The sequence below is a fragment of the Dicentrarchus labrax genome, unplaced genomic scaffold, assembly GCF_905237075.1.
Source record: "Dicentrarchus labrax unplaced genomic scaffold, dlabrax2021, whole genome shotgun sequence".
Lineage (NCBI taxonomy): Eukaryota > Metazoa > Chordata > Actinopteri > Moronidae > Dicentrarchus > Dicentrarchus labrax.
This window is the reverse complement of record NW_026136713.1, coordinates 15334470-15360688: the sequence shown is the minus strand read 5'-3', so window position 1 is coordinate 15360688 and position 26219 is coordinate 15334470. Positions and strand designations below refer to the sequence as shown.

The following is a 26219-nucleotide window of genomic DNA, read 5'->3' as shown; positions in this document are numbered from 1 at the left end:
TCATTCTAAAAGAAAATAAATTATAGTGAATGTAAATGTATGGATGACTACAGTTCTCGTCCTAAAACATTTAGTCATCATTCTATTGCGATGAGCTGGAAAACATGGAGCAGGAGGGCTGAATTGGTGTTTCCTTTATCTATTTAATCTACTGGATTGCACATTCTTTTAGGTTACCATACAGCTGCAAAGTGAACTGTATCTATTGGTGACCTTTAACTATTTAACCAGAACATTACATGGAAGTGATCTGCTAATCTGTATATTTGCATTCTCACTTTGGTTTTCATTTGCACGCAAATCAACGCAGGTCACGCATACAACTGAAAAAAGTTGTGTCCACCTCAGATTGTTCAATTCTATATCAATTAGTGTAAACCAGAGGGACACAGCATTTCATATGAAAGAGCAAAAAACAAGAAAACAGGTAAACAAAATGCATCCTTATAAACCAAAGCAAAGTAATGTTGTATGCTCACCCACTCACGCTTCTCATCTAATCATTCACCCTGATAAAGTGTCATAAATGATATACTGTATCTACATTCTACTCATTCAGATTGCTGGTGCTGCACACTCGTAACTAAGAGAGCATAACAAATAAGGCAAAGCCAAAATTCTCCTCTTTATGTTTTCGTACCGCGGCTCTGGTCACAGACATCCCCTCATGTGGCCTTTACACAGGCCCAGTCATGCCTTTCCTCCACCTTTCAAGCTTAAGAAAAGCACAACACTACTGTACTACAGTCTCTATTGCTTACACACCACCCCAGCACACAGTAACAGTTTATCAGTCCTTCTGTGCATAATGTCTCTTGTGGCCTTTCCTCGGTATCTCTGAAGTCCACGCTGGTGTGACCAGAATTTGGTTCGTCATATGAGGAGATCTAGAACAGGTTCTCAGCCATGGCAGTGAAACTCAGTAGAAGTCTTCCTATCTCTTTCTTCCCTCCTCCTACAGTCAGTTAAGTTTCTCGCTCTAGTTATGGCAGTATTCAACAGACGTTTATGTGTTATTAAAACAGTCGGGCCTGCTTCTTGAGCTCATTTCTCTTCCACAGAGCCAGCCGGTCAAAATCTTCCACGGTCATGCCGAACACTTGGGAAAACTCCTCTGGGGAAAGGTGGCGCTGAGAACACAAGGATAAAGAGACGACACACAGTTATAATTTGAATCTGTTATTTTTTTTTTACAGTACCCAATTAAGTCTCACATTACTCTAATATACTTTACTTTATTTTACATAAAGAACATCAAGTTTTTTCAAAAAAGACCAATTTTAATTCCACAATCACACACATAATACACATCATAAGGCTGAAAATGAATAAAAATGAAAAACAATGTAGTGCTTTCCACCAGAATAATATACTTGGCACCAGACCATAATGTAAGGAGATACAATTTACAGCAAATATAATCAAACAGTTCAATAGTTTTCATTTTAAATACTAAGAACATTTTACAGAGTTTGGTTGGTGGCCTGTCAGAAGTTTCTGGGTGGAAGACGGGTGGGGTTCTGCTGTGAGTATAACCACAGTATTTCTAAATCTTGGCTAAGGTGCTTTTAACTAACAACAATGGACAACTTCTTCCCAGAACACTTAGCCTAATGGTTCATTCATAACTTACTTCTAGCCTGGCTCTATCTACATCTTTGGGAAGCCTGTTGCGACCTCTGGTGGTGACAATGAGCGCTTCGTAGGGGTAAACCTGCAGAGAGAGAGAGGCAGCCATGCTTTATCAAAGTTCACACACATAGTTACAATAACACTGGGGTTATTCAACATATAGGCAGACTCACATGGCATAATTTATTCAAGTGATTATTTTAAAACCTTACCTTGTATTCTGCTGGGAGGAAAAAGAGAGAGAAAATTAAGTCAGTACATTCGAAAAAGCATCAAAGTAATCGCCTCTATCTAATAATGAGTAGGTGTTTTGAATTCATATTAAATTACCTCTGCTTCCCCAGTTGACCTCGCTACCACTGTCATACTGGTACTGGTAGCAATCTGCACTCTGAGGCTGTATAGACGCACAGCAAGTTATAACATAACATAAACAGATACTGGAATATTTTTAGCCTTGATGATTTTGGTAATAACAACAGTCATATAATATACATATAATATTCAATTTTAAGATGTGAGACCCATCAAAAGTAAGCCCCGGTGTTCACTGTGGTCTCACCCTCTGGATGCCGTTGCGTCCATATCCTGGTAGTGAGGCAGACTTGCAAACAAAATCTAAAACACAGAAAACAGTAAACAGTAAAATATTAATAAAAAGTCAATTTTACAGTTAAGCTTAAACTTCCAATTATTTTCATGTAGTTTGGCACATTGAAATCATATAATCAGTGCCTGGTTACTGCCAGAAGATGGCGCTCATGACCAACCAAAAAAATCCTAAAGTTCCAGATGTGTGCACATAATAGGGGAGCTTTGTTGATGTAAGGTAATTGAATCCAGCACAAACACATAATTTAGAAAACCAATGCCAACCTCCATTCAAAAACTACAAATAAAAACAGCTTTGTTGAATAAACCAGAACCAAAACTGAGGTAGGTAGGTAATATTGAGGTATTCATTTTAGAATATTTATTAAATATAAATGATAAACTCACCACTATCAGCACTGTACTGAGATCGGGGAGCTGTAAAATAAAGGGATAATATAGTTACATGACATCTTTATGGTGCAAAAATACAAACATGCTGTAGTTAATTTACCCTGCTCTAAAATTTTATTTAATTCCTCAAAACATATTCAGGGTTGCTGTAGAGCTTTGACAACCGTCAGTCTAGTTAGAGGCGTAACAAAGAAACACAAAAGGAGCAAGTTGGGTACCCATCAAGCCCTGGGAGGAACACAAAACATCAAAGGGGCAATAAGGCAGAAAGAGGCCAGGCAAGACTGGTTCAGGGAAGAAGGGGAGAAGAAAAAAAACAGACACACATGCACGTTCCACCATCTAATCGCACAACACAGCTTATAGGGTTACAAGCCTTTGTTGCCTTTCAACCACAGCCAACAGATTCCCATTCAGTTGTGTCCCTTCCCATCAGAGAAACAGCTTTAATGAGAGATCTTACTGCTCATAAATAAACCAGGATATGGGACACCAGCTGTGAGAGTAAGAGAGTGAGATAGATACACAGATAGATAGAGAGATGTAGAGTTAACAGAGTAGAATATAGAGAGTGATATCAGGAGAGAGAAAAAAAAAGCTGGTATATGCACACAAATTAAAGAGGGAGATGGTGAAAGAGATGGAGCAAGGAAGTGAAAGGAAGAGGAAACCGGTGGGTAGTGATGAAGACAGGCTGGTGTCGGAATGTCAACGGCCAAAATAACAGTCCCAATGCACTGCGCGACCAGTGAAGCTTGGTCCTTACAAGCAGAAACAACCCAGGTAGCTTCAGGTGCGGCTTTATCACATCTGGCACGTTTGCACACCTGGCTGAACACTTTTCTTTCGGTAGCTTGAAATGTTCAGAATCAGTGTGATACCCCCCGACCACCATGACAGGCCACATCTGCTGCTGCTGCTGCTGCTGCTTCTCTACCATCAGTTCGGCAACAGCTGCTCAGCTAGCTCAACATCTTTCCTTCTCAATAAACCGCCCCGCCTGCAGCAGCCATGACCCTCTCTGACCTGCATTCACAACCTTACCGCCCTCTCCCCCAAACCCAAATGACAGCAGATATTGAGTCCCATAAAAAGCCCTTGTGGCAACATACAGCATATGATCACACTGGGAGGGACAGAGACATGGCTGCACAGGAATACAGTTAGAGGTGCAGGCGTTGGTGAACTTGCAGAAACAAGAGACAAAGAGGGAGATGCGTAGGGGGCAGGGTGGATCCTTACATCCGTTGACAGTGTTGTTGTATGCCGTGGTGCCGTAGCCTGTAGTGTTGAGTGTTTCCTTGCTCCCACAACGAGAATTCCTCGCACTGCCCCAGGGGTCGTTGTCATAGGAACCAGATCTGGCTTTCATCTCCTCCTTTAGGATCATCCTCCCGATGCCACTCCCAATCTGAGAGGGAGCGAGGAAAGAGGCAGAAGGGGGAGAAAAAAGAAAACTGCTAATTTAATGTACAGCAAATGCAAGATGGATAAAAAAAAGAAAAATAAAGAAAAGGACGATAGTTTAGGCACCATAGCATAAAAAGTGCATAATTTATGGGTGTTTCCGAAGAGGTGGCTTTCTTTAACCAGATGTGGAAGAAAGAGAGAAATAAAATAATGAAGCTCTTACTCTTTGAAGACTGTGACTCCAACTCTCTTCATCTCCTCCTGTTGAGAAGCGTCTTCTCGGCATCCGATAGGCTGAGAGAAGGAAACAGATAAAAGAGATTCCCTTGTATGAATATAGAGCGGAGTGGAAGACAGTAACATGGAGGGTGAGTGAATAAATATGACAACACAGAGTTACAAAAGGAAATGTACTTCATTGTCTGTGTTTGGTCCAGTGAAAAAAGAAAAAATGCAGCTTACTATGCAGCTTGCCATTCTAAACTCAGTGAAATGACACTTTTTCCTACCCTTGGGGGAACTGGTGTACGGATAGTAGTCAGACTCTGACTGGGTGTATGGCTCAGGAGAGAAGGTGGACAGTCGGGAGGATCTGAGGATGTCCTCGCTGGTCCTGCTTTTGGTGGCTGCGTCCACATGATTGTCTGTGAAGAAATGGATCAAGTTAGGAAAGAAACAAAAAACAGAACCAAAGTAACTGGTAATTCTGTTAAAGACATTTTGGGGGAACTTTTGGATATATATTCTTATTCACTGCAGTGAATAAAGGGCTGTCCACACCAAGAACAATAACTATGGCAACAATTTGAGCATTCATACAGATGAATGATAATGTTCTGTAAACAATGGCCCCAAGCACTGTGCACTCCAGCTGTATTGGTGGCTTAGGAATATGGATATTGATGAACTGTTATGCTGTTTTGCACAGAGAAACAAAAAGAAAACAAGCTTATGGGGTCACAACAGTTTTTAAAGATGAGAAGGAGACTTTTATTCAGTCTTTTGTATGAGTCATCATCAATTTGCATCAATCATCAAAGGATATGAACTCACTTCAGAGACCACATCAAGACCAACAACTGTTTAACTGTAAAACGCCATTTTTAATGTGCTATTTGCAGCCAAATATTATGTTATAAAAGTGTTTAATAAGTTGTATAGTTGAACGTGACACCCGTAGTGTCATTGTTTCTATTCAAATCGCATTGATACCGTTTGCCTCTGTTATTGTCATTATTGTTGTGTTATGTTCTAAGCAATCCACTTGAGTTAGGTCCATTTTTAAAATCATATATTTACAGCTGTTGTCATAGTTATTATTCTTGGTGTGCAGCACTTTAGATGAAAAGATTGATACCACTGGAGATGTATCAATCTTTTCATCTTGCTCTCGGCAAGACAGTGGATAAGCGGATTTCCCAAAATGACGATAGACTGCACTGTAGTGTGCTACGGAGGAAAATGTGTTAATGCATATCACAAAGATGTACAGCGAGAGAGTCCATTAAGACCACAGTCATCATATCCACCATTCCTGTCACATGAGATCAATATTTCAACAGCATGAAAACAACCAGCATCAACATGAGTTCAGTTACCGCTCAGCCCGAGGCACGCAGTCGTTTCATGAGTGGTGCGAGGTAATGATACTGATGCCACTATGCACTAAAGCACAGTCAATGGAAGTCAATGGGGTGACATGCAGTGTAATGTCAGATAGATCGGTCTTCACTCTGTTAGTCATTAGCCATGCCGGCCCCAATCCATGATCCATTGAATTCCTATATACATGATGCATGACACCAATGGCAGACATTCTCATCTTTGGGAGACACACTTCCAGCTTGACGAAAGGATGAGCTGCTACACTCACAATACTCCGAGCAAAGTTTTACAGCAGATTGAACCTTCTGTCAGAGGAAGTCTGGATATAGAGTATTGACATGGGATGACAAATACAGGAAGAGCGACATATAAGGTACACACACACACACACACACACACACACACACACACAGACATATGCAATTTCTATCTACCGCCAGCGAGTGAAACAGCAAGAGGAGGGAGATACTTACAGTGGCAAGGTCACCGGGTAAAGTGGAGCAGAAGGTGGAGGGAAGTGAATAAAAGTGATTGGATGCAATAAAAAAGAGGTGAAAAGAAAAGGGAAACATTATTGGAGCGTCCCCAAGGGGAGACGTGACAATGTGAGATCTTTGCTACCTATACGGAGAACAAAGACAAAGCCAAACAGGGGTCTGATACAGCTTCTTTTCTATACAGGTAGCAAACTTGTTAACTGAATAGTACATAACAGGCCTTTGACGCACACAGCAACACAACTTCACATGTGTCTGTTGTGGCTTTGGATTTACATCAATCCTGTTTAGTGCTGAAACAAGAGAAAATAATAATCAATAGCTGTTTAGGAAGGCATAAAGTATGAGAAGGATCAGTGTGACTGATGTGTGCTGAATGTCAGTATTCTAACAAGGCAAGCTTAAAGGTTTTTGAACTTGCCTCTTACAGTGCGTAGATGCTGAAATTACTTTGTTCTCCATAAGAAAAAATGTGTCTATGGGTGGAAACATTGTGGCCAGTGATGTACTAAGTATAGCTGAGAAACATAGAAGGGTGAAAGTGTCAATGCACAGGTCGACACAATTTACTAACTCCCCCACAAATATCAACACATACAGTACAGAACAACATGCAGGACAACAACAAAGATAAACTATGCTCCATCAAGAGACCTTAAGTCTTGTGACTCTCAGCTGAAAAAGCCTTTTCCAGTATAATGTGACAAAGGGATAGTGAATCTTTTTCTCATGAATGTTTATACTGAAGAACACTATCCAGATGGCTGAAGTGCATTTCAGTTTAATGACTTGTAAAAAAAGGCAAAAAGAGCATCTTGTGTTAACCGCACTACTGTGCTATTTGACTGAACGACAACATAAATCCACACAATTAAGAAATCAGACTTCCCCTCTCACGTACTCCCTCTGTTTTCTAAATAAAACGAGCACAACAGCTGTCTCCCGATTCATACAGTTACAGTAACTTAAATCACACACCGACCACTGGTTAACTAGCCTAGGCTGAGAAATACAATAAAAAATGTCTCCACAGCAATTCAAAAGTTTTAATACAGTTCTCCATTGTGCTTTGTTCTATTGTTCTGTTATATTCTGGTGAATTGTGTGTCCTCAGAGTCCCATGTACTCAGCACTTGTCATGCTTGAGCAACCTTCACTTCATTCATGGTCTATCCCAGCCCCTTTTCCCTGACAAGAACCTGTCGTGCTGAGAGAACTGCGACCAAGAGGCAGGCATGCGTTTCTGCTTATAGTATGGACACTAGACTTTTACAAATGCAGTCATTCTAATTGCCTGATCTTTATCTTCAATTTTGAAAAGAGTTGTACAAGCAGAACTCTATTTCCTTTGTGCATTTATTAGAGTCAATCCTTTCAATTTATGCGGTTTTGTTACTGCTGGCTTCAATTTCAACGATAACTGGAACATCAATACTAATAAATCACAAGGGGCGGTTGAAAAAACATCAATAGGTCAGTAAAAACATCTACACCGAGTACTCAAGCACAGCATGACTAAACTGACAAGAGGACAGGCAGGCTAAGGCGAGCTAACTGCACTGTACCCGCTCTCGTATAGATGGGAGGCTTCCTGTAGATGTTGGGGTCCCCTGTGGCTGAGGAGAGAAAGAGGAGATGGAGAGGTGAAACATGGAGGAGTAAAGGTGCGAGTTTCAGTTGGGGTGATCAGAGGTAAGAGAGGTAAGAGGAATGGTCATAAAGGAGGGTGAAAGAAGGTAAAGATGCAGTATGAGGGGAAGAATATGCCAGAGCATTTATGTGCGGTATAAAAATACGACTCAGTCACATTTTCACACCCCCCCATTCCCACGGAACTCAAAATGACCTTTGTGAATGATTTGCATCACTGAATAATGTCTGATGAAGTCCTCCCCATGGAGAAAAAATCTATGAGATTATGACAAGTGCGATGAGGAGATGAGGAGTCCTACCTGGCACATGAAAATGTTTAGGGGGCTGGATTTTGGTGGGTGTGCTTGACCGCCCCTCTTGGCCGTAATAAGGTGAACTCCTGCCACTCTCAGAGCCTGCAGCCAGTCACAGCCAATCACAGCAAAGGAAACATGGGCATGAAGGAAGTCAACACAAGTCTCATCCATGCAGATGAAAACCAAAACCTAAAGCCTAAACATTCATTCAAATTACAAAGTGACCTTTTCCACGTGTGTTATGACAAAGGTTATTTACTTGTCTTCTTATGACAGTAATTACAGTGTCACTGCACATGTGTAAGAGTTAAATGAAATGACAGCAAAGGAGCAACTGCAGCAAATGAGACAGCCAAAGTGTCAGGCGTTCTACCCTAAGGCAGCAAATCTGTAAATGTTTTGTCACCACTGATAATCTATGATGGCTTATTTGTTTAAATTTAGTGGTGATGACATACAAATGGAAATGACAAGCAGTTTGATCTCTCTTAAAGGAACAGTTCAACAACTGCAATTACAATTGAAAAATGCTTATTCATTTTTTGCCAAGAGTTAGATGAGAAGATTAAAATCAACTCTTATCTATGCTAAATATGTAGGTACAACCAGGTGTTGTAGGTTAGCTCAGCATAAAGACTGGAAAATGGGAAAACAGCTGGTTAAAATCCTGACCAGCACCTGTAAAGCTTACTAATTAATATGTGATATCTCAAGAGTTATATGTGGGACGATTCCTTGGACAGGAGCTGAAGTCTCCACTGCTCACCTCATGGTGAAGATAAGTTCCTGGTACATGTGACCTTCGGACATAGCCAGCCAAGCAGCTTCCCGATCTCTTTGAGCTATGCTAAGCTAAGCTAACCAACTGCTTGCTGAACAAAGACATATTAAATTGCTATTATTATCGATCTTGTCATCTGAACATCAGCATGAAATCAAATAAGCATATTCCCTAAATTGTTGAACTATTCCTTTAAACGACTTAACCTCAAAATTAAAAAATTACTCAGAAACTACATAAGTACTTCAATTCTGTTCAAAGTGCATTTCATATTAATTATTTCACCGCATGACTGACCTAATTTCATATTTAAGGTGAGCTGACAACTAGGAGTGAATACCACCTGACTCACCAGGGTAGCCATAGTGCTGCGGAGAGCGAGGCATGATAGGTGACATGCCTTGACGACTATACGTCGGTGAGTCAATATAACCTGGACTGGAGCATCGCCTCTGCCTTATATCCAGGCTGTCATAGTCCTGAAAAGACAAATGAGACAAAGTAGGGGTGAAAGAAGAACAGGGAGGAACAGGGAGAGGACTAGCCTAGTAAAATGAAAATGACAACGTTTCACTCACATCAAACTTGTGTCAAACAAAGTGCTCTGCTACTTAGGGAGGGAGGAAGAATGCTTACCTGAGAATAGGGAGAGAGTGTCCCGAGTGACTACAGAATCGTGGGGGAGAAAAGAGTTAATATTTATACAGAGGCACCGTGGTGAAACAAAAAACAGTAGATCATATATCATGTATTTACAGGACCACAAGAAAAGACCAGTCCTTTCAATCGGTGAGGTTTTCTGCATTATTTTACAGTCAGCTCAAGGGATATAAAACCGTCGATTAAATGTTTTTATGACCACTTAGATATAATGTGGATATTTGTTGTTATTAACAGTTTTCTTGTTTTGTTTTGTTCCCTTTGTTTTTGATTTTTAATTGTTTGACACAATGATTCAATGTTTACTTATGTGGAGCCCAGGAAGAGTAGTTGCTTATTAATTTCCAAATGAGTAAATAAAGGCAGATTTGAGGATGGTGTTGTTCTTCTCATCTAACTCTCAGCAAAAAATCAATAAATACATGTATTAAGTATGGTCCATTTATAATATCCATTCAGGATTGAATGTGAATTGTCCGTTCTAGGCAGTGATATCCACCAATCTGTCACTTCACACAAATACTACACAATATTCACAAATACGTAGGGCTCATCATTTTTGAAGAAAAGGGAAAAAAATCCTCAGGAGTTTTTGTTTTTTGAAGTTTAGTTAAAAATGATTTTCATCTTCATTTTATCTCCCCATGCATCCAGAAAGTATGTTTTACAGTAAACAAGGTGCTCTTGTGATTCCCTTGTTGTCAGTAAAAGAAAAACAATTAACTTGTGCTCTGAAAATGCTATTTTTAAATCAAATTTCCATTTTTGTGATAACATTTCAATTATGAAAATAATGAGCCCTACAAATAGTATATGGCTTCTTATCAGCACAGATCCATCTAAAAACTAAACAAAGTGTTGTCTCTGAAAACAGACCAGTGATGAGACCAATGTTAAGTTTGGCCTGGAGTGTGTAGCAGTAGTACCTCCCCATAGCTGTAAGTGTCTAGCCTGTCATCAGAGGTGTATCTGTGGTAGGGCTGGTATGAGGAGGATATGAGGTCTGGCTGTTGGACCTCATATATGGCCTTGACCTTTGGCAGGGCAGCTAGGTCCTTATAATCTAGGAACTCATTCTTCACTCTGGCCTGGAGAGAGGACACACACATACACCCACAAAGACAACAGCAACAAGACCCAACATCAACCACATGGACAACCTCACAGTTACAAAGTAGAATGGAAACAACACCAGTGACAATGAGCAGATCATGCTGCGATGAGACCAGGTGAAAAAGAGCTGATGAAGCACACACAAGCCTGCACATACACATATGAGTGTGTGCGCTAATCAAGAGTACACATGTACGCTGCAGAATCTGACAGCAGCGTAAGTTGTTGACCTTCAGGAGCTCAGCATGTGTGAGAAAGAGAGCAGAGGAAGCAAAGAGAAGGAGAGGGAGAGGAGACAGTATGGACGACAAGCGTGCTTACGCTGCATTTCTCCCTCATCCATCACCTTAAACAGAAAGGTCATTGATTATGAGACGAGAGCACAGCGGGGCAGGGCTGAGCAGAGAGCGGTGACTCCTGCTTGCATGCAGACAACCCTTGACATGCTAATACTGCCAACATGCAGCAACACTCATCAGACTGCAAAGCAGCACAGTTGGAACTGGTCCAACTCTGCGATGTACAGAGCGACAACCTTCACACAAACCTGGTGTGCTCCCCAACTAGGCTCCATATAGTTTCATGTATGTCTATATATATTTCTTTGGTTTTTTTGGCCAACCAAGAAGGACTGATTTGGTGATTTGTACGTCAAAATATGTCTATGTTAAAACTAAGATCAATTTGGTTGAAATAGGAAAGTTTATGTAGATTAAAGTTAAACTGAACCGTTTTTTCACATTTTCAAATTCAAGGTTCCCTGCTTTGTTAAAGTACTAAAAATAAAAGAGCCTTTAATACTGTGGCTTCATAATTATAAACAATACCAACATATATACACCACATAGCTGTCATCCTTTCACCGCTTCACTTCACCGCTAATGACAAGGTGCTTAGGGAAGTTGTTGGTCATCGTACAATAATTTGTTTTTGTTTTAGCACTTTAATGAAGCACTTTATGTGCCTTGAGTTTTTGGGGTTTCATTACTGAACAGTATTAAGCCTACATACAGACTACACAATTAGGAATACCTCCTTTGTAACCGAGAAGTCTAAACAGCCATGCCAGTGGCTCTCTGAGGCTGTATTTAGGTACAGCGGTGCTCTGAGCTAAATGCTAACATCAGTATGCTAACATACTCAAATACCTTAAAATCTGAATAATAACATTCTTATGTTTAGTAGGTAATGTTCACCATGTACACCATTATAGTGTAGTGTCTACATAAAAGTCAATCGATCATCAAAGTCACTGGGATTCATCCTCTGGGCACCTTGAATATCTGTACAAAATGTTGTAGATGTAGATATATTTCCCTGGATGTTTGATAACTTTGACCTGATGTAGGATTGAATGAATGTTTGTGTAAGATTTTAATGGCCATCCATCAAATAGCTGTTGTCAGAGCCACGATGCTAGTGTTGCTGAAAGGTTTACATCCAAATGCCCAGTTTTAACCGACATGTCTGGATATTTTTCAACGTGCCAATCACCATATCAGTCATTTCTGGGAACTACTGACTGAAGATGTACCTGTAGATGTTCCTCCTCCCACATCACTAATGATGACAGAAGTTAGGACACAGACGAAGTGAACAGGCCAAGGGAGTGAGCAGCCTCTCGGGTTGGTGCTTAACCATTCAAGCCTTTAGGTAGTGCTTGTGCTTGTGTAGCAATTGTGCTTTTATGGTAAGATCATTGACAGTTGCAGTTAAAAGTCACTAAAAGCTGTAAAGTTATAGGCTACTTACACATATAACCCTACTGGGAGAGCCAATGGAGGAGCCTGGTGGAGAGATGGAGGCCTCCGATAGGCGTCTGTGCTGTGAGGTACAAAACGACAAAGAAAAAAAGATAAAAAAAGATAGGGGAGAATACACACAGTGAGGAAATTACAGTTTTCCCTTTATTCAAACATTTTCATTTTAAACTCTATCTCACCCGGAGTCTCCTCTCTGCCCTCGCTGCCTGCTTGCATAATGGGTGCCACACCTCACATCCTGAGGAAGAGCGAGAGAGGGAGAGAAGACTGATTGGCATTGGGTGTTCCCACAAGCCATGCATTCCTCTACATGTGCATGTACTCTACAGTATGTGTGTAAATGTGTGTGTGTGTGTGTCCATGTCAGTGTGTGTATGTAATGGCATCAAGTTTCACCTGTCAGGTACATTTCCTCTCCCTCTTTGAACATCATGTTACAGCGGGAGCATCGAGCGCAGGTCGGATGGTAGTGTTTCCCTCCCGCCTGTGAGGAGAGAAGAAGAAGTGTGACTGAACATAAATTATCATCATAAACAGTTTCACAGAGGGAGGGCTAATCTACAAATTGTGCCCCCACCTTGAGCAGGTCATTATCTCCATATGTTTTCTACTGTATATCACCTGACCACCAATGGCCTCGTAATGTACTGAGACATCATTGCATTGCCTGAAGTTGTTTCATCAGCATACAAGCAATCACATGATAGCCACCACCCATTCTCCTCCATGCCATAATTAGAGCAAAGATCCCTGTAGGTCAGTCACATGAAGTAAAGTAATGGAGTGTGTGTGTGTGTGTGTGTGTGTGTGTGTGTGTGTGTGTGTGTGTGTGTGTGTGTGTGTGTGTGTGTACATGTATGCTACAGAGAAAAATAGGGAAGTAGGTGGCCATGTAAGTGAAGGACACAAGAGCGCAATACATGTCCTTGGACATTGAGAGTGCCCGGAGGGAACACGCCCAAACACACGTGGCGCAGGTGATACGGATACATGAAAAGATGCAGTATGATGTCATTGTGTCCATTAATCCAGTCCGGTTCATGATCCTGATGTTTCTCACATGTCTCTGCAGGGGGGCGATGGCTGAGGCATGGCCCGTCCCATCACCTCTGACTCCCTGACTCAGAGAGGGTCTATTTATAGAACCACATACGGTATCACACATGTGGCCTGTGTCAAGGAGACCTGAACTGTTTCATGTGAACACACCCAGCATATGTGTGTGTGTGTGTGTGTGTGTGAGGTATTAAATCATTTTAGGCTGCACTCACTTTCCCTGATTTTAATAAAACTGATACCTTTTTGTGATCTGCAGGAATTCAGGCCTTTTTTGACGAATGTGCTCTCTCCAAGAGCTGCCAGTGAACAGTATAGTTCCTTAATCGTATCTAAGCTGCATTTGAACCAATCCCTGCTCTGCTTGTCTGTCTCGGGTTACTCTGAAAGGAAAGCCAGGAGAGGATGCAGCATTTCCGTCTTGTGCTTTCCGAGCAGCAGAGCATTTACTGTCTGTGGTCATATGGTATCAGTTTAACAACTGCTGTTACCATTTCTAATGAGGCCCCCATTCTCTCCGGTGGCATTTAATAGGCTGCTATATTTATTGGGGAACTAAGACACTGAGGAAGGAAGGGGAAGGAAAGAAGTGAAACTAAAGAAAGGAGGTATTATGCACCTCTTTCTCCTCCTTCCTGTTTCTCCGCTTCTCCATCTATTCTAAACTACTCATTAAAACTAACAACCACTGGCTCTGGAACGGACTGAAGAGGGGCTCTGAGGAACAACTCTAATCATCTACACAGATGCAAACACAGACAGAGAGAGTAGAGAGAGCAGTATGGCAAAGCAACTCTACCGACAGTGTGATGAAGTGATACTTTAAAACAGATGAATAGATGATTTATTGGCATTTGTGCAAAAAAGATATCACAACAAAAACTAAAGGATAAGACAAACAAATGGACAATTCAACTGATTACTGATTTCGGATCTTATCTTGTCTTATTCAATGACCTGCATGCATCTGCGGAAACACAGCGTTTTGCGTTTCCTCAGAAGACAGTTTAACACTGAAAGTCCGCCTCACACACATACTAGCATGTGCGGATAAATATCAATGGTGGTAAGGTCAGCCGCCATGTTGCCCCGTATGCGGTTTTACAACATGGCTATTCCAGGCGGACACTTTCTGTGTTTACTTTCAGTCAGACTCAGAGACAAGTGTTTGAAATGATTCATTTAAAAACAATGTTATTTGGAAAGTCCTCATTTCCCCAAATCTCTATAACAGAGGTGGCAAATGCAAAATTAGCTTGACCCATAGAGTCACAATGGCTGCATTTGGAAAATATGTTGTAGTTGAAATATACCAGGATTTTTGCTGAAGTAATATCTTAGTCAAAAGACTAACCGTCAAGTGAAGTCAAGTCAATTGTATCTATATTGCCCAATGTCACAAATCACAAATTTGCCTCAAAGGGCTTTACAATCTGTACAGCATACAACACCTCAACACTAATGGAAGAAACCTCATGAAGAGTAACAGAGGAGGGATCCTTCTCTCAGGATGGACAGACATTTTAGATGTCTTGTGTAAAGAATACACCAATGTAAAATTACAGTATGGAAAATCAGGATGATAAAATAATAGATAGATTGATAGATACAACTAAATAAAATCAGGTGACACATTAAATAGAATTGATATCGTATTCTTATCCTAAATGTATACTGTAAGTTTGGGGAGTTAGTGTTCATGGACTTACTGTGAGTCAAGTCAGATGCATGCTGCATCTTAAAGAAGTAAATCATTATGATATCAAAATTTGTCAGGTGAAAAGAATGGAGGTTGTGCGTGCAAGCACACACCAATGTTCAGAGAGTGAGAGAAAGAGACATAGAGAGAGATAAAGGCTGACATGTCCCCATGTCTATAAATAGCCCAGAGAGGCAGATAGTCAGGAACAAAGCACTTTACACCAGCCATTCTGACAAGCAAAGGAGCACAGGGACAACAAGGCACTGTGTGTGTGCGAATGTGTCTGTGCGTGTGTGTCTGACAAAGTTTTACTATGTCTGCTCTCTTACCTCAGGTCCCAGAAGACAAGAGACACTCTCCAGAGACTCTTCCAAAACATTTAATTAGCATCTGCACTTTATCACTTTCATTATTTTCAACCCCACTCCCTTCATTATTTTCTTCTGCCTGTGTCCGCCTCGGCTCTGTCTCCTCCGCTCTCCTCTCTCCACTGTTGACTCCTTTTTCCCTCACTTTTTAAAATTGCTTCAGCGTAAGAGCTTGCAAAGCACAAATGCTTTTCTATCACTGCAGAATTTGCTTTCCATGTCTCTCCTCCTTCCATCTTTTCCCTTCACTCTTTACCCTCTGATCTTTATATAACTCCCCTTTCCTCTCAACTCCTTACACGTTGTTATGATTCAATCTAGCTTTCGCCTCCTGCCTGAGTTCTGCTCAACTGTGCTTAAAGAAGAAACAGCGAACAAGTATGCGCCAACGTTTGACCAGGCTAACATGCTGCAGCTGAATTTGTTTTGGTTTTGTAAAGAAGCAGGACAAAATTCTTATCAACCCCCCCAATCTTAAGTCGCTCACTCCCTAAAGCACAGCGGGGCTTAAAGGGAGCCGAGGATAAAATGCAACTGCTCAATTCTGATAACGCTGATTACACTCAGTTACCACAGTCAGCTCCCAATTTGGATTTCTGTATTTCTGCAGAATTCTGTGCGGCCAAATCTCTGTTAACACAGTCTCATGTTGACATCTGGACCCGTTCTCACCTCCAGAACTCTTCCACTGATGTATCTGCTGCAGGTCTCACATTTCACCCCATACTGGGCGTGGTAATCTGCCTCACAGTATGGCACTCCATCCCTGCAACATAGAGAATAAAAACAAAACTGCTGTAGTAGTGTGTCAAATGCAGGAGAGAAAAAGCCACTGTCTGTTTGTATGTGTTCTTTGAGTGAGACAATCAAATGCTTTGAAATGTTGCGTTTCTCTGTGTTTTTCTCTTCAAACACTCACTTGCTGATGTACTCTCCTGTGAGGACCATGTTGCAAGTCTGACATCTGAAGCAGCTGACGTGCCACTGTTTCTCCAGTGCCAGAAGAGACTGACCCTGCTTGATCTCATCTCCACACCCAGCACAGTCTGGAGAAGAGCAGTGTGTGAAAGAGAGAGAAAGACGAATAGGAAAAGAGATATGGAGAGGGAAGGAGGGAAGCATCGAAGAGAGGAAATTTAGTGCAGAGGGGAAGGAGGGAGAGGAAGAGAGAGAGGAAGACAAAGTGAGCCAAGGTGTAATTGTAGGTCTTTAATACCTACTGTGCTCCTGTGTAGTGTAGTTTTCTACCCGCCTGTGGCACAGCCACCTCCTTAATCAATAGCTGCACTAATGCGGGATATTGCAGAGCTGTGAGGCTTGTTCTCTCAACTGTAAGCACTGTAAAACATGATTGAATGGAGGCAGGAAGCAAGTATCACTGAAATAGCCTCAGGGCAAAAACAGTTGCATAAAATCCCCCTCACATGAAAACACACATTGTACACAAGAATAATGTACATTCCATTTCCCACAGAAAGATGCTCCATCAGATGTTATTGAACACCACTTACAGGGCAAGAAAGACGCAGGACAGTGTGTCAAAATGCTGAAAAAGGTCAGCAGTCCATTTGTTTCCATTTGGAAGACGTTTGGTTTAGTTTAACCTTTTCTGACCCGGTCTACTGCCCCTGAGAGAAGCCTGAAGTCACAAGGGACCACTCCAATCTGCCCTGTCAGCCAAGACAAACTGTGTTTCACAGTAAAAAAAACTGCAGTGTATTGAGTTGGGTTCCTGCAGTCCAAATAAATCTTAACTGTCATTTGGTGGCGATAGTGCTGAGTCTATAGAGCCAGGACTTCAGCCCCAGACTGTTACTGTGCACAGCTGATTTTCTTCTGAGTCATGACACAGATCCCATTTTAGCCACCAAATGAAATTGGTTTTAGACTAATGTAACAGACCTTGTGACAAGAAATGGTTAGGTATGGTTATATAAAAATTCACACATTGGTTCCCGGAATGATTTGCGTAACCACGCCCAATTCAAAACCAATATCAGGAAAGTTTACAAAAACTAAAATTTTTTGATGCTTTATAAACAAAATACCCTAAATTACCTTTTGGGAAATACGCCTACATGCTTTTTTGATGAGAGTTAGATGAGAAGATCAATTCCACTCTATCTGTCCATTCAATATGAAGCTTCAGTCAGCAGGCGGATATCTTAGATTACCATAACAACAGGGAGGAACAGGTAGCCTGTCTCCATCTGAAGGGAACAAAATCCACCTACCAGCACCTCTAAAGCTCAGTATTCAACATGTTATATCTCTAGTTTTGTTAGTTTTGAACAGAGCAAGCAACTGTGCAGAGATAAGCCTGCAGATGCTTCCACTAAGATTTCAAATTGTTGAACAACTGCTTTAAGGAGACTAAAAGGAGGATTAAAACAGACAACTAAAATGTTTATTAAGGTTATAAAGCTAAATTTCTCAGGGTAAGGGTTTGTTCACTGATGTGTAAATAAGCAAATATTCATGGATATTTTCCATTATTTCATGCATGGCCTTCTCCCCTAAAATAATAATTTGAACGGGCTAAATGGATTTCTTCCACTTTGGCACACGGAGCATATATTTGCATACTTAAATATCCAGATTCAAGAAGAACAGGCTGTAAAAGCCAGTGCATTACATTTAGTGCCTGCACTCTGTGTCCCGTCTCATAGACTGCCTCCTCATAAGACAGAGTGATGGACATGTACCTGGGGAGCCATTTGGATTTTATTCTCCTGAATGGAGCGATCTGGGAAAGACAGTTATTCACTGCCTCCCCACCATCTGTTATTACTGCACAGCCAGTGAGCAGCAGCCTGCTGTCTGTATGCCACACTTAACAAATGATTCGCTATCCATCACTATTGCTTTATTGTGGGTTCATAATTTGTCATTTTCCTGCTTTATATCGAAAAGGAGAGAGCTATGCACTCTTCCCACATATACCTGTCCTATAATGGCAGCTCATTATTTACCTACAGTATGTAACGGCAATGTAGCACTTGTGTGAAAGATGTACAGTAGGCTATGTGCTCATGCAGGAGTACAGTGAATACACAATATCCTCTATTCTCTGCATGTTGACAGTAATGAATGAATGATGTGTCTGTTTGCGTTGCATAATTCTCAGCTGGCAAATCAGCACGACAGGTTGGACCACAGATCTGACAGACACTTGATTAGCTAAATGAGCTAAATGGGCCTCGTGGACACATCGTATTAGACTCGACAGCACCGCAACGCCTGGTGGCCCTAAACAGAACGGACAGAGCGAGGCGGACGCTGGACTTACGGCTTGGCCCGTGGATCTTGATCGGTTCATTTGACTTGACGAGTGTATGAGAGCACTGCTGGCACACGCAGTCCTTTCCACTGAATGTCACTCTGTCTCCGATCGGAAAGGGTTTACTGAGGAGGGGAAAAAAAAGAGAGAGAGAGAGAGAGAGAGAGAGAGAGAGAGAGAGAGAATCAGAAAACAAGCACACAATAGGAGATAAAAATGCCTGCAGTGATTCTGTGTGTTTACATTACATCCAAGTGTACACATGGAAATAGCAAATGGGTGGTGGCAGGAACATGATTAGGTGACAGACAAGCCATAATCCTGCTGACACAAGCTAAATACAGTCTGACATCCTCTATGAACCTGAAAGTACATTTCCAAACAGTTGGGGCGGCGAGTTAATAGGACGTTGATTGTTGCAGGAGCACCTGGCTGCTCTGTGATTAAAGAGGCGATAATGTGACGCTGCCACAGGCTTCTAAAAGGAAAACTGGCTCTCTCAGTGAGAATGAAAACTTATTAGGGAGACTGTGTGGAGTGCATACTGATCCTAACTGCCTCTTTCTCTCTCAGTCTGTCCGCCCAGCTCTCTCTGCCCCAGCTCACTCCGTACACAGCTGGTGCCACCAGGTCACTATTATCTTCACTGCTTTAAAGTTAAACGATTAAATATACACACGCAGACAAGCAGAGAACATGGCAGCAAGACATCGCCTAGGAAGTCAAATTTACCATATCTCACATATCATGTCTCGCCCCTGTTCCCTCTTCTATAGTATTTGCGTAGCGACAGATTGATTTCTTTAGGACGTGAGAATGAATGGGAAGCTAAAAGGCTTAGGGAAGGCTGTTTAAAAGACATAGACGGCGGTAATCCTTTTACTCCCCCGCCGAGGCCTGGAGCTGGAGCCAAGACCCAGAGGGAGGCTTGAGTCTCCAGCAGAGCTCACAGTCAGCACACAAGAGTGTAGCACATCCATGTATGCACTTAAGAGATGTACAGAGGCAAGCATGAATAAAGGCTTGTGCAGTATAAGTTTACACGCAGCTATGGAGGTTGTGAGCCCTCTAACGTGTGTTTCTAGGGAGCTAGGAGTATTTTACAACTGTTTCTGTCAGTAAAGTGGCACATACAGTGTTCTAGGTTTGCTCCTTTGTGCTTTTATATTATTCAAAGAAGGACAACATCCATACATAAAACAGAAAGGACATAAAGTAAGCAGAACATATAAACTGGCAGGGTCATTTCACCATGCAAATTATTCAACAAAGGCTCTGGTAAACACTGAAAGGGACACAAGTCAATGACAATTGATAAAACGTATAATTCATTTGGACTTTATTTTAATTTCACCCTTCAGTTGGTCCCAAGGTTAACCATCTGTTCGAAAATAATTTTCTATTTCTAATTTAACTGACAGGCCACACTGAGCAAAACATGGAAAACTAGAAAAGTCTGTATTTGACACACAAGGCCGGTTTTCAAGGTTTGTATCTGTGTCCAGCTCCAAGCATGACAATCTTTCACATGTATTAAAGTGCCTGACCATTAGTAGACTAGTCTATAGTCCAACTTGTGCACAGGAAATTCTGTGATGGTGAAGAAGGGTGTGTTTGACCTTGTCTTTACCTGTGCGTTGCTCTCACTCCCTCAAGACATTCTTGCCTTGTCAGCCTTTCTCAGCACTTTAAAAATTTACTCTGTTTACATATTTAATGCATGTTTTTTTTTTTTAACTGGCCACAGAAGTAAAGCTATTTCTGGCTTCAGGGCATGAACTCTGGCTTTGATCACCAGCTTTTTTACAAAACATCAGCAAGGAAAAGTGAAACTTGCAGTCTGGTTTCATTAGAGATGATGAAGACATAAAGGAAGATTATGTGATGTGGATGATGATTAAGAGCAGGAAGATGATGACGGTGATGATGAGAATGAGGAGGACGAGGAGACAGAGAAGGAGGAGGGGAGTTTGGAGGAGACAGACAGGAGGGGATAGAGGATGGGGAGAAATAAAGGAGGTACATGAAAAGACTGTGAGCAATGTGACAGAGGGCAGACGGAGCAGGAAAGAAGAGATTCACCCTTCGGCTTCTCGCTGTCTCTTCCAGTTGACTCCACATACACTGACATACACACACACACACAGACATCCCTGTCACTGCCAGGACTGCTCCACTGGCTGTCTCCGGCCAGTTGGTGTCAGTTCAGTTTTTCTGCCCACGGCTGCTGGGCATGGCCGCATGTTTATCAGCCAATGTCAAGCAGATACAGGACAACAGACAAACACCACCCTCCTGGAGGGAGGTGAAGAAAGACAGCTCTTATGTAAACCTTATAACACGTCAAAAAAGACAGGGAAGAAAGTAAGAACGATATGCAGACATACCATGCGAAGAAGAAGGGGCTTTTTAAGAACAGAACATGAAAGAGATAGAGAGGACAAGAGGATCGAAATGGTAAAATAAAAAAGAGGAAAGGAGCCAACAGGGCTTCTGACTCTTAGATTGTTCAGGAGCTTAACATGAACACTGATGGAGGTCAGAGGAGAGATGGCCTACTTTTACTAAATCTAACAGCGTGAAACTCCAGGTCAGCTCTCTTTTTGGAATCGTGTCTCGACTAAGCAAAAAGACAGACGGCTTGTGCTTGCCAATCAGACATTTATTGACATTCTCGAGCTGAGATAAGACTGAATCATGAGCTCAGTCTGGCATTATTCAACGCACAATAAAGAGATGAGTCACCTTTGCGTTTCTTAAATTAAAAGATGCAACTTGTGTAGTATCATTTGAGGAAGGATTGCATGGTCATGGGGCAGAAAACAGTGACTCATGGTAGAGAAAGATAACAGTCATACATTTCTTATTCAGTAGCTCCACAATTCCTCCTTCTGTTCTCAGTCTTCCCCTCTATCGTGCTATTTTCTAACAGTCTATTTTCACGGGGGAATCATAAGTTCTGTGCTATATCAGAGTACTGAACAGATACAGAACAGAACAGAAAAATAAGTGGTGAACTCATGCACAGCACGCACACAGTTATCATACAATATGTTGCCTGTTATGTTTAAGTAGCAAGGGTAAGTGTGGGCTACTTAAAGTAGGCATTATGTGTAAAATCCTTTATCATATATTGTGATATCAATGCATATTGTGAGATAATAGATTTTCTGAAAAACATCAGAACGGAACAAGAAATCTGTTTGAGGATAAAAAAACACACTGCATTTTTGTTTTTGGCTAATCCTGCATTTTAAATCTCTATTAATCAATATTCCTATTGTATAATATGAAAGGTGTCGCCTGTTGTGACAAACTCACAGAGAATTATCGCCCAACTGCAGTTCCTCTAAGCTAAGTTCCTAACTGTGCTGTTTTGTTCACTCTCACCGCTATCATCAACCCTGTTTGCACCCACAGCAGGCAGCTGCTTTCAGCAAAAAGCTCTGACAAACCCATGGTACGCTAACTGCCTGGCACCAAACAGCCAGCGACTTGTTGGCGAACACACTAAAAGGAGAGTGAATATTGCACTTCCATTTGTTGGGTGGCCAGAAACCCAACTCCATATCCAAATGTTAAGACTGCTCTGTGTTTGCTGGATGTGAAAATAGGAAACTATTTGCTGATCCAATTTTTCAAGTTGATAATATCAGTGTTGTGTTAACAGCTTTTTGCACTACCCTCAAGTGGCCAAAAAACAAATGTATGCAGGTTTAAATAGCTGACAAATCAACATACTTTATCACATTGTTTCAAAAATCGTATAATAATCCAATTTACCACCCTCTTGATTTATGGCAATAAAACCTGAGGTATTAAAAGATAGTAGTATATGTACCAAAAATGACGGTTTGAAATCGTCTTACAGTATACTGTAAGACTGCCAAATGGCAGACAGAAACGAGCTGGTGAACATAGTGGCATTTAGCAACTTAAGAGCTAGATAATGTTTGTCAGGGGCTGGTAGAGACCAAAACAAAGCTAAAAGAAGAGTAAATATTGCATTTATTTTTGCCAGGTGATCAAAAACACAACTCCAAATCAATAATTTTGCTATATAATTACCCAACCATATGTGTTACCTTGCTTATACTGTACAGTAGGGGGTTGTGTGTCCATTGTGTGTGTGTGCATGTATACCTGCAGATGCTGCAGACAAAGCACTTGGGGTGGTACGTGCGTCCCAGAGCGGAGACCACCTCTCCTGTGATGAAGCTGTCACAGCGGTCACAGCGTGTACCGTACAGGCGTTGATAGTCTGCCGTACAGATGTACTCGCCCTTCTTCTGGAAGAAGCCGGATCGCGCCAGATCACAGTTACACACTGTGGCGAGAGCAGGTGAGACAAAGTGAGAAATCAGGACACTAAAAACACTCAAGCATATGGAATAACCTGTGGATAAAGACAGCAACAGATGTTAACAATATTTAATGCTATTTTGGCTTCCCATCTAAAAAAAAAAAACACTGGGGTTTTCATTATCTGTCATACGCTGGTAAAATCAAATTAAACAACACACTTGCATATTTAAGAGTTTTACAAGTCCCATTTTTCTTTTCCATGTTTTGTTCCATTACACATTACAGTCTGAGCCTCTTCCTGTTACCTGTTTGTGTGTGCATGTGTGCTTGTTTGTGCTGTGTTTGTCTTCACACATGACTGCTAGTGAAGTTATTCAGCTCCAGACAGTGGTGAGCCAATTTTCTCTGATGGGAATATAATGATATAATCAGTGGAAAAGTAATTTTGTGCTAAACAATGTGAAGGAGACAAAACAACAGGCCACGAGTTCCCAGCATCATCAGTAAATCGACTACAGTCTCATTAAATACCAATGGGGAAGACACCAAAATCATTTGCTGTGTATGCACAAGGTGAGTGCTCAGTTTGTGTGGGTATGTGTGTCTCTATATTGTGCATCCTAAGCAGACAATATGTGCTACAAGACTTTGCCATGTATCTGAGAGTGAATTCCAGTGGGTGAAACTATATAGCTAAGAGGCATTCTCACAGATCAGTGGCCATTGTGGTTACTGGTCTCTGGTTTCTCACAGTCTATGCGGCTTACCAACAGGAAGAGCTGACAGTTATTGTAACCTCCGGCTGCAAAAAATGCTGTGACCTGACACACATGGCACTGATGAAGGTCACATGTGGTGTAAAACAAATCCAGATTTCCACCTTTTTCAAAAAGGTAACAAAGTCCACCTAACCCAACCTCTCTTACTATGCCTTTAATGCCACTCCCTGCATCAAGATCTACTACAGGACAATAAAAAAAAGCTTCCCTAGCACCCTCTCTGCATACCAGTCCAACACAATAATTTGTACTCAACACAGAGACTCTAAATGATTCCTAAAAGATGAATGGACATCTGGTTTTCTTAGACACGAAGAGCAGTTTCTCAGTGTACAAACCCTCAGATCCTTCTGAAGGGCCTGGAGCTTTGGTGAAACCTGACGGAAGTATTTATATTTGACCAAAGCTGAGTCTGTAAGTTTTCTCCACTGCTTTAATCAAATTCTTTCCTAAAATCTGTAATTGATCTGAATGTAGTGGGCTTTCAAAAAAACAAAAGATACATGCAACAATATTATACATATACAGCAGTCAAATCACTGACCTTTATCACAGCATAAAAAAATAGAAAATATAAGCTACGTGGAAAAACTGCTAATCATGAGGTTAACAATATCAAGTGCAACTGCTAAAAACTGCTTGTTTGCTGCACAATGCTAGGAAATGAAGGTACATTGTGCCACAGTAAATAAAGCAGTAAATATTTTAAATCATTCAGCTTGTGGTGGTAATGAAGCTCCTTGAATACCAACAACTTGCTGTTAATAAATTGCTTCACCCTGGCCGGGCTATAGACATTGGAGTTGCTGCAACAGGCTAAATCTGGCTCCCTATAGCCACCAGTTTTCAGTGTATGCTGGCAGGCTAAGAGTTCGCAGACACACACACATGCACATAAACCCTTCAAAGGGGCTCATTTAATCTCAAGCTGTTTATGAGTGGAGCGTATTGACTTAATGGTGTAATAAAAGATCAATGGGCCCTCACTTAAAAACAAAACAATCTTGGCTCCCACAGGAGGATGGAAACACATAAATCCATCCCCGATGAGATGGCACTGCGCGTATGCAGAGATGATGAAATGGGACAATGTGTGTATGGTGAGATATGATGATGGATCTTTATCATTGCGACAGGTCATTGGCATCAGGGCAAGGCGGCTGCAGAAGCGCAGACGGGAGGAAAGCTAAGAATGAAGGAAAAGGGGATGCATGAGGAAGACCAGAACTAAGATTTAAAATAGTCTGTTTATAAAACTGTGTGTGTGTGTGTGTGTGTGTGTGTATGCAAACCACATTTCCAGAACCACTGAACAATGGCACAGAGCTTCAAAAAAGTCAATGTGTGCAAGTCAAAAAACCAGACTAACTAAGGCTCATACCAGAAACCCAAATCACAGGCTATCTGATGCCTTCATGGAAAAGGGGAATGGGAGAGTAAATATTTCCACATTTACTAAATGCTTCATAATGGAAAAAGAAATATCTATGTGATTTGAAATGGTCCATTACATTAATTTAATAAAAACGTTTTTAATCTTCTAAAACTAAACCGTAGTAGAAATTTGCCTCCTTTTTTTCTCCTCTCTTTCTCGCCCCCTTCTCCCTGCCTCTGTTTCTTTCAAAATGATTTGCTTTTCAATCTGCGCCCAGATTGATTTTCAAATTACTGGAATCTGCTCAATTAGCCTAATGCACTTCATTAGCATATGGACGCCTGACCAAATTACAGCCAGCCGACTGGATCTGCTCAGACTGGATTGGATGGGCTGGCTGGATGTTTCACCTGTTCTGGCTAATCACATTGTTTTCCTCTGACTGGACGATTGGCTGGATGCATTGGAAAGGACATCCCCCTTCCTCAGTTGCCATAGGAGACGTAAACCCTTCCACAGTTGCCCTAGAGACAGCTAGGTCCCTAGTCTGAATGATGTGGTGGTGCTGGTGGTGGCACATTTGGTTTTGTTGTGGTTAAACTGGTGCTGTATACAAAATGTATTCAGAAATTATACTGTAACTTTAAATCAGTTTGATACCTGCTGTGATGGCAAAAACATTTAACTACAACATTACAATCAAGTTTTCATTTAAAGTTGATTAAACTAAATGGTTATCTTTAATTTGTTAAGTGTTCTGACCTGCAACAATGAACGATTTATCAAAGCCGATTAAAGGCACCATCAGTAAATAATAGACCATGTAAACTCCATGTAAAGGTATATTTACATGTACTGTATGTTACAAGTATATTGAATTGTAGATGGAAATTCAAATTTAGGCCTGATTTACTGCTCGGTTTGCAGACATCACAACCT

The 26219-nt window shown here is 41.3% G+C and overlaps 1 protein-coding gene across 10 annotated transcripts in view; it reads right to left on the bottom strand.

The window, feature by feature from the left end:
• Positions 1-639: 639 nt before the first annotated feature.
• ablim3 (actin binding LIM protein family, member 3) overlaps positions 640-26219 on the bottom strand; it is a 43386-nt gene continuing 17806 nt past the window's right edge. For 2 of the 10 annotated variants that reach the window (XM_051421157.1, XM_051421159.1), the window contains exons 3-23: positions 22965-23148; positions 18831-18946; positions 16461-16587; positions 16214-16307; positions 12812-12899; positions 12595-12653; positions 12405-12476; positions 10466-10627; positions 9516-9545; positions 9232-9358; positions 8102-8197; positions 7715-7765; positions 4557-4691; positions 4271-4341; positions 3880-4048; positions 2632-2661; positions 2195-2250; positions 1963-2029; positions 1845-1855; positions 1634-1714; positions 640-1130 (exon numbers count right to left, since the gene is read on the bottom strand). In XM_051421157.1, coding sequence (XP_051277117.1) covers positions 1017-1130; positions 1634-1714; positions 1845-1855; positions 1963-2029; positions 2195-2250; positions 2632-2661; positions 3880-4048; positions 4271-4341; positions 4557-4691; positions 7715-7765; positions 8102-8197; positions 9232-9358; positions 9516-9545; positions 10466-10627; positions 12405-12476; positions 12595-12653; positions 12812-12899; positions 16214-16307; positions 16461-16587; positions 18831-18946; positions 22965-23148 — 1940 coding nt within the window. In that variant the 3' untranslated portion in view covers positions 640-1016. The remainder of the gene's footprint in view (positions 1131-1633; positions 1715-1844; positions 1856-1962; positions 2030-2194; positions 2251-2631; positions 2662-3879; positions 4049-4270; positions 4342-4556; positions 4692-7714; positions 7766-8101; positions 8198-9231; positions 9359-9515; positions 9546-10465; positions 10628-12404; positions 12477-12594; positions 12654-12811; positions 12900-16213; positions 16308-16460; positions 16588-18830; positions 18947-22964; positions 23149-26219) is intronic. The other 8 variants (XM_051421158.1, XM_051421160.1, XM_051421161.1 and 5 more) reach the window with 8 other exon arrangements.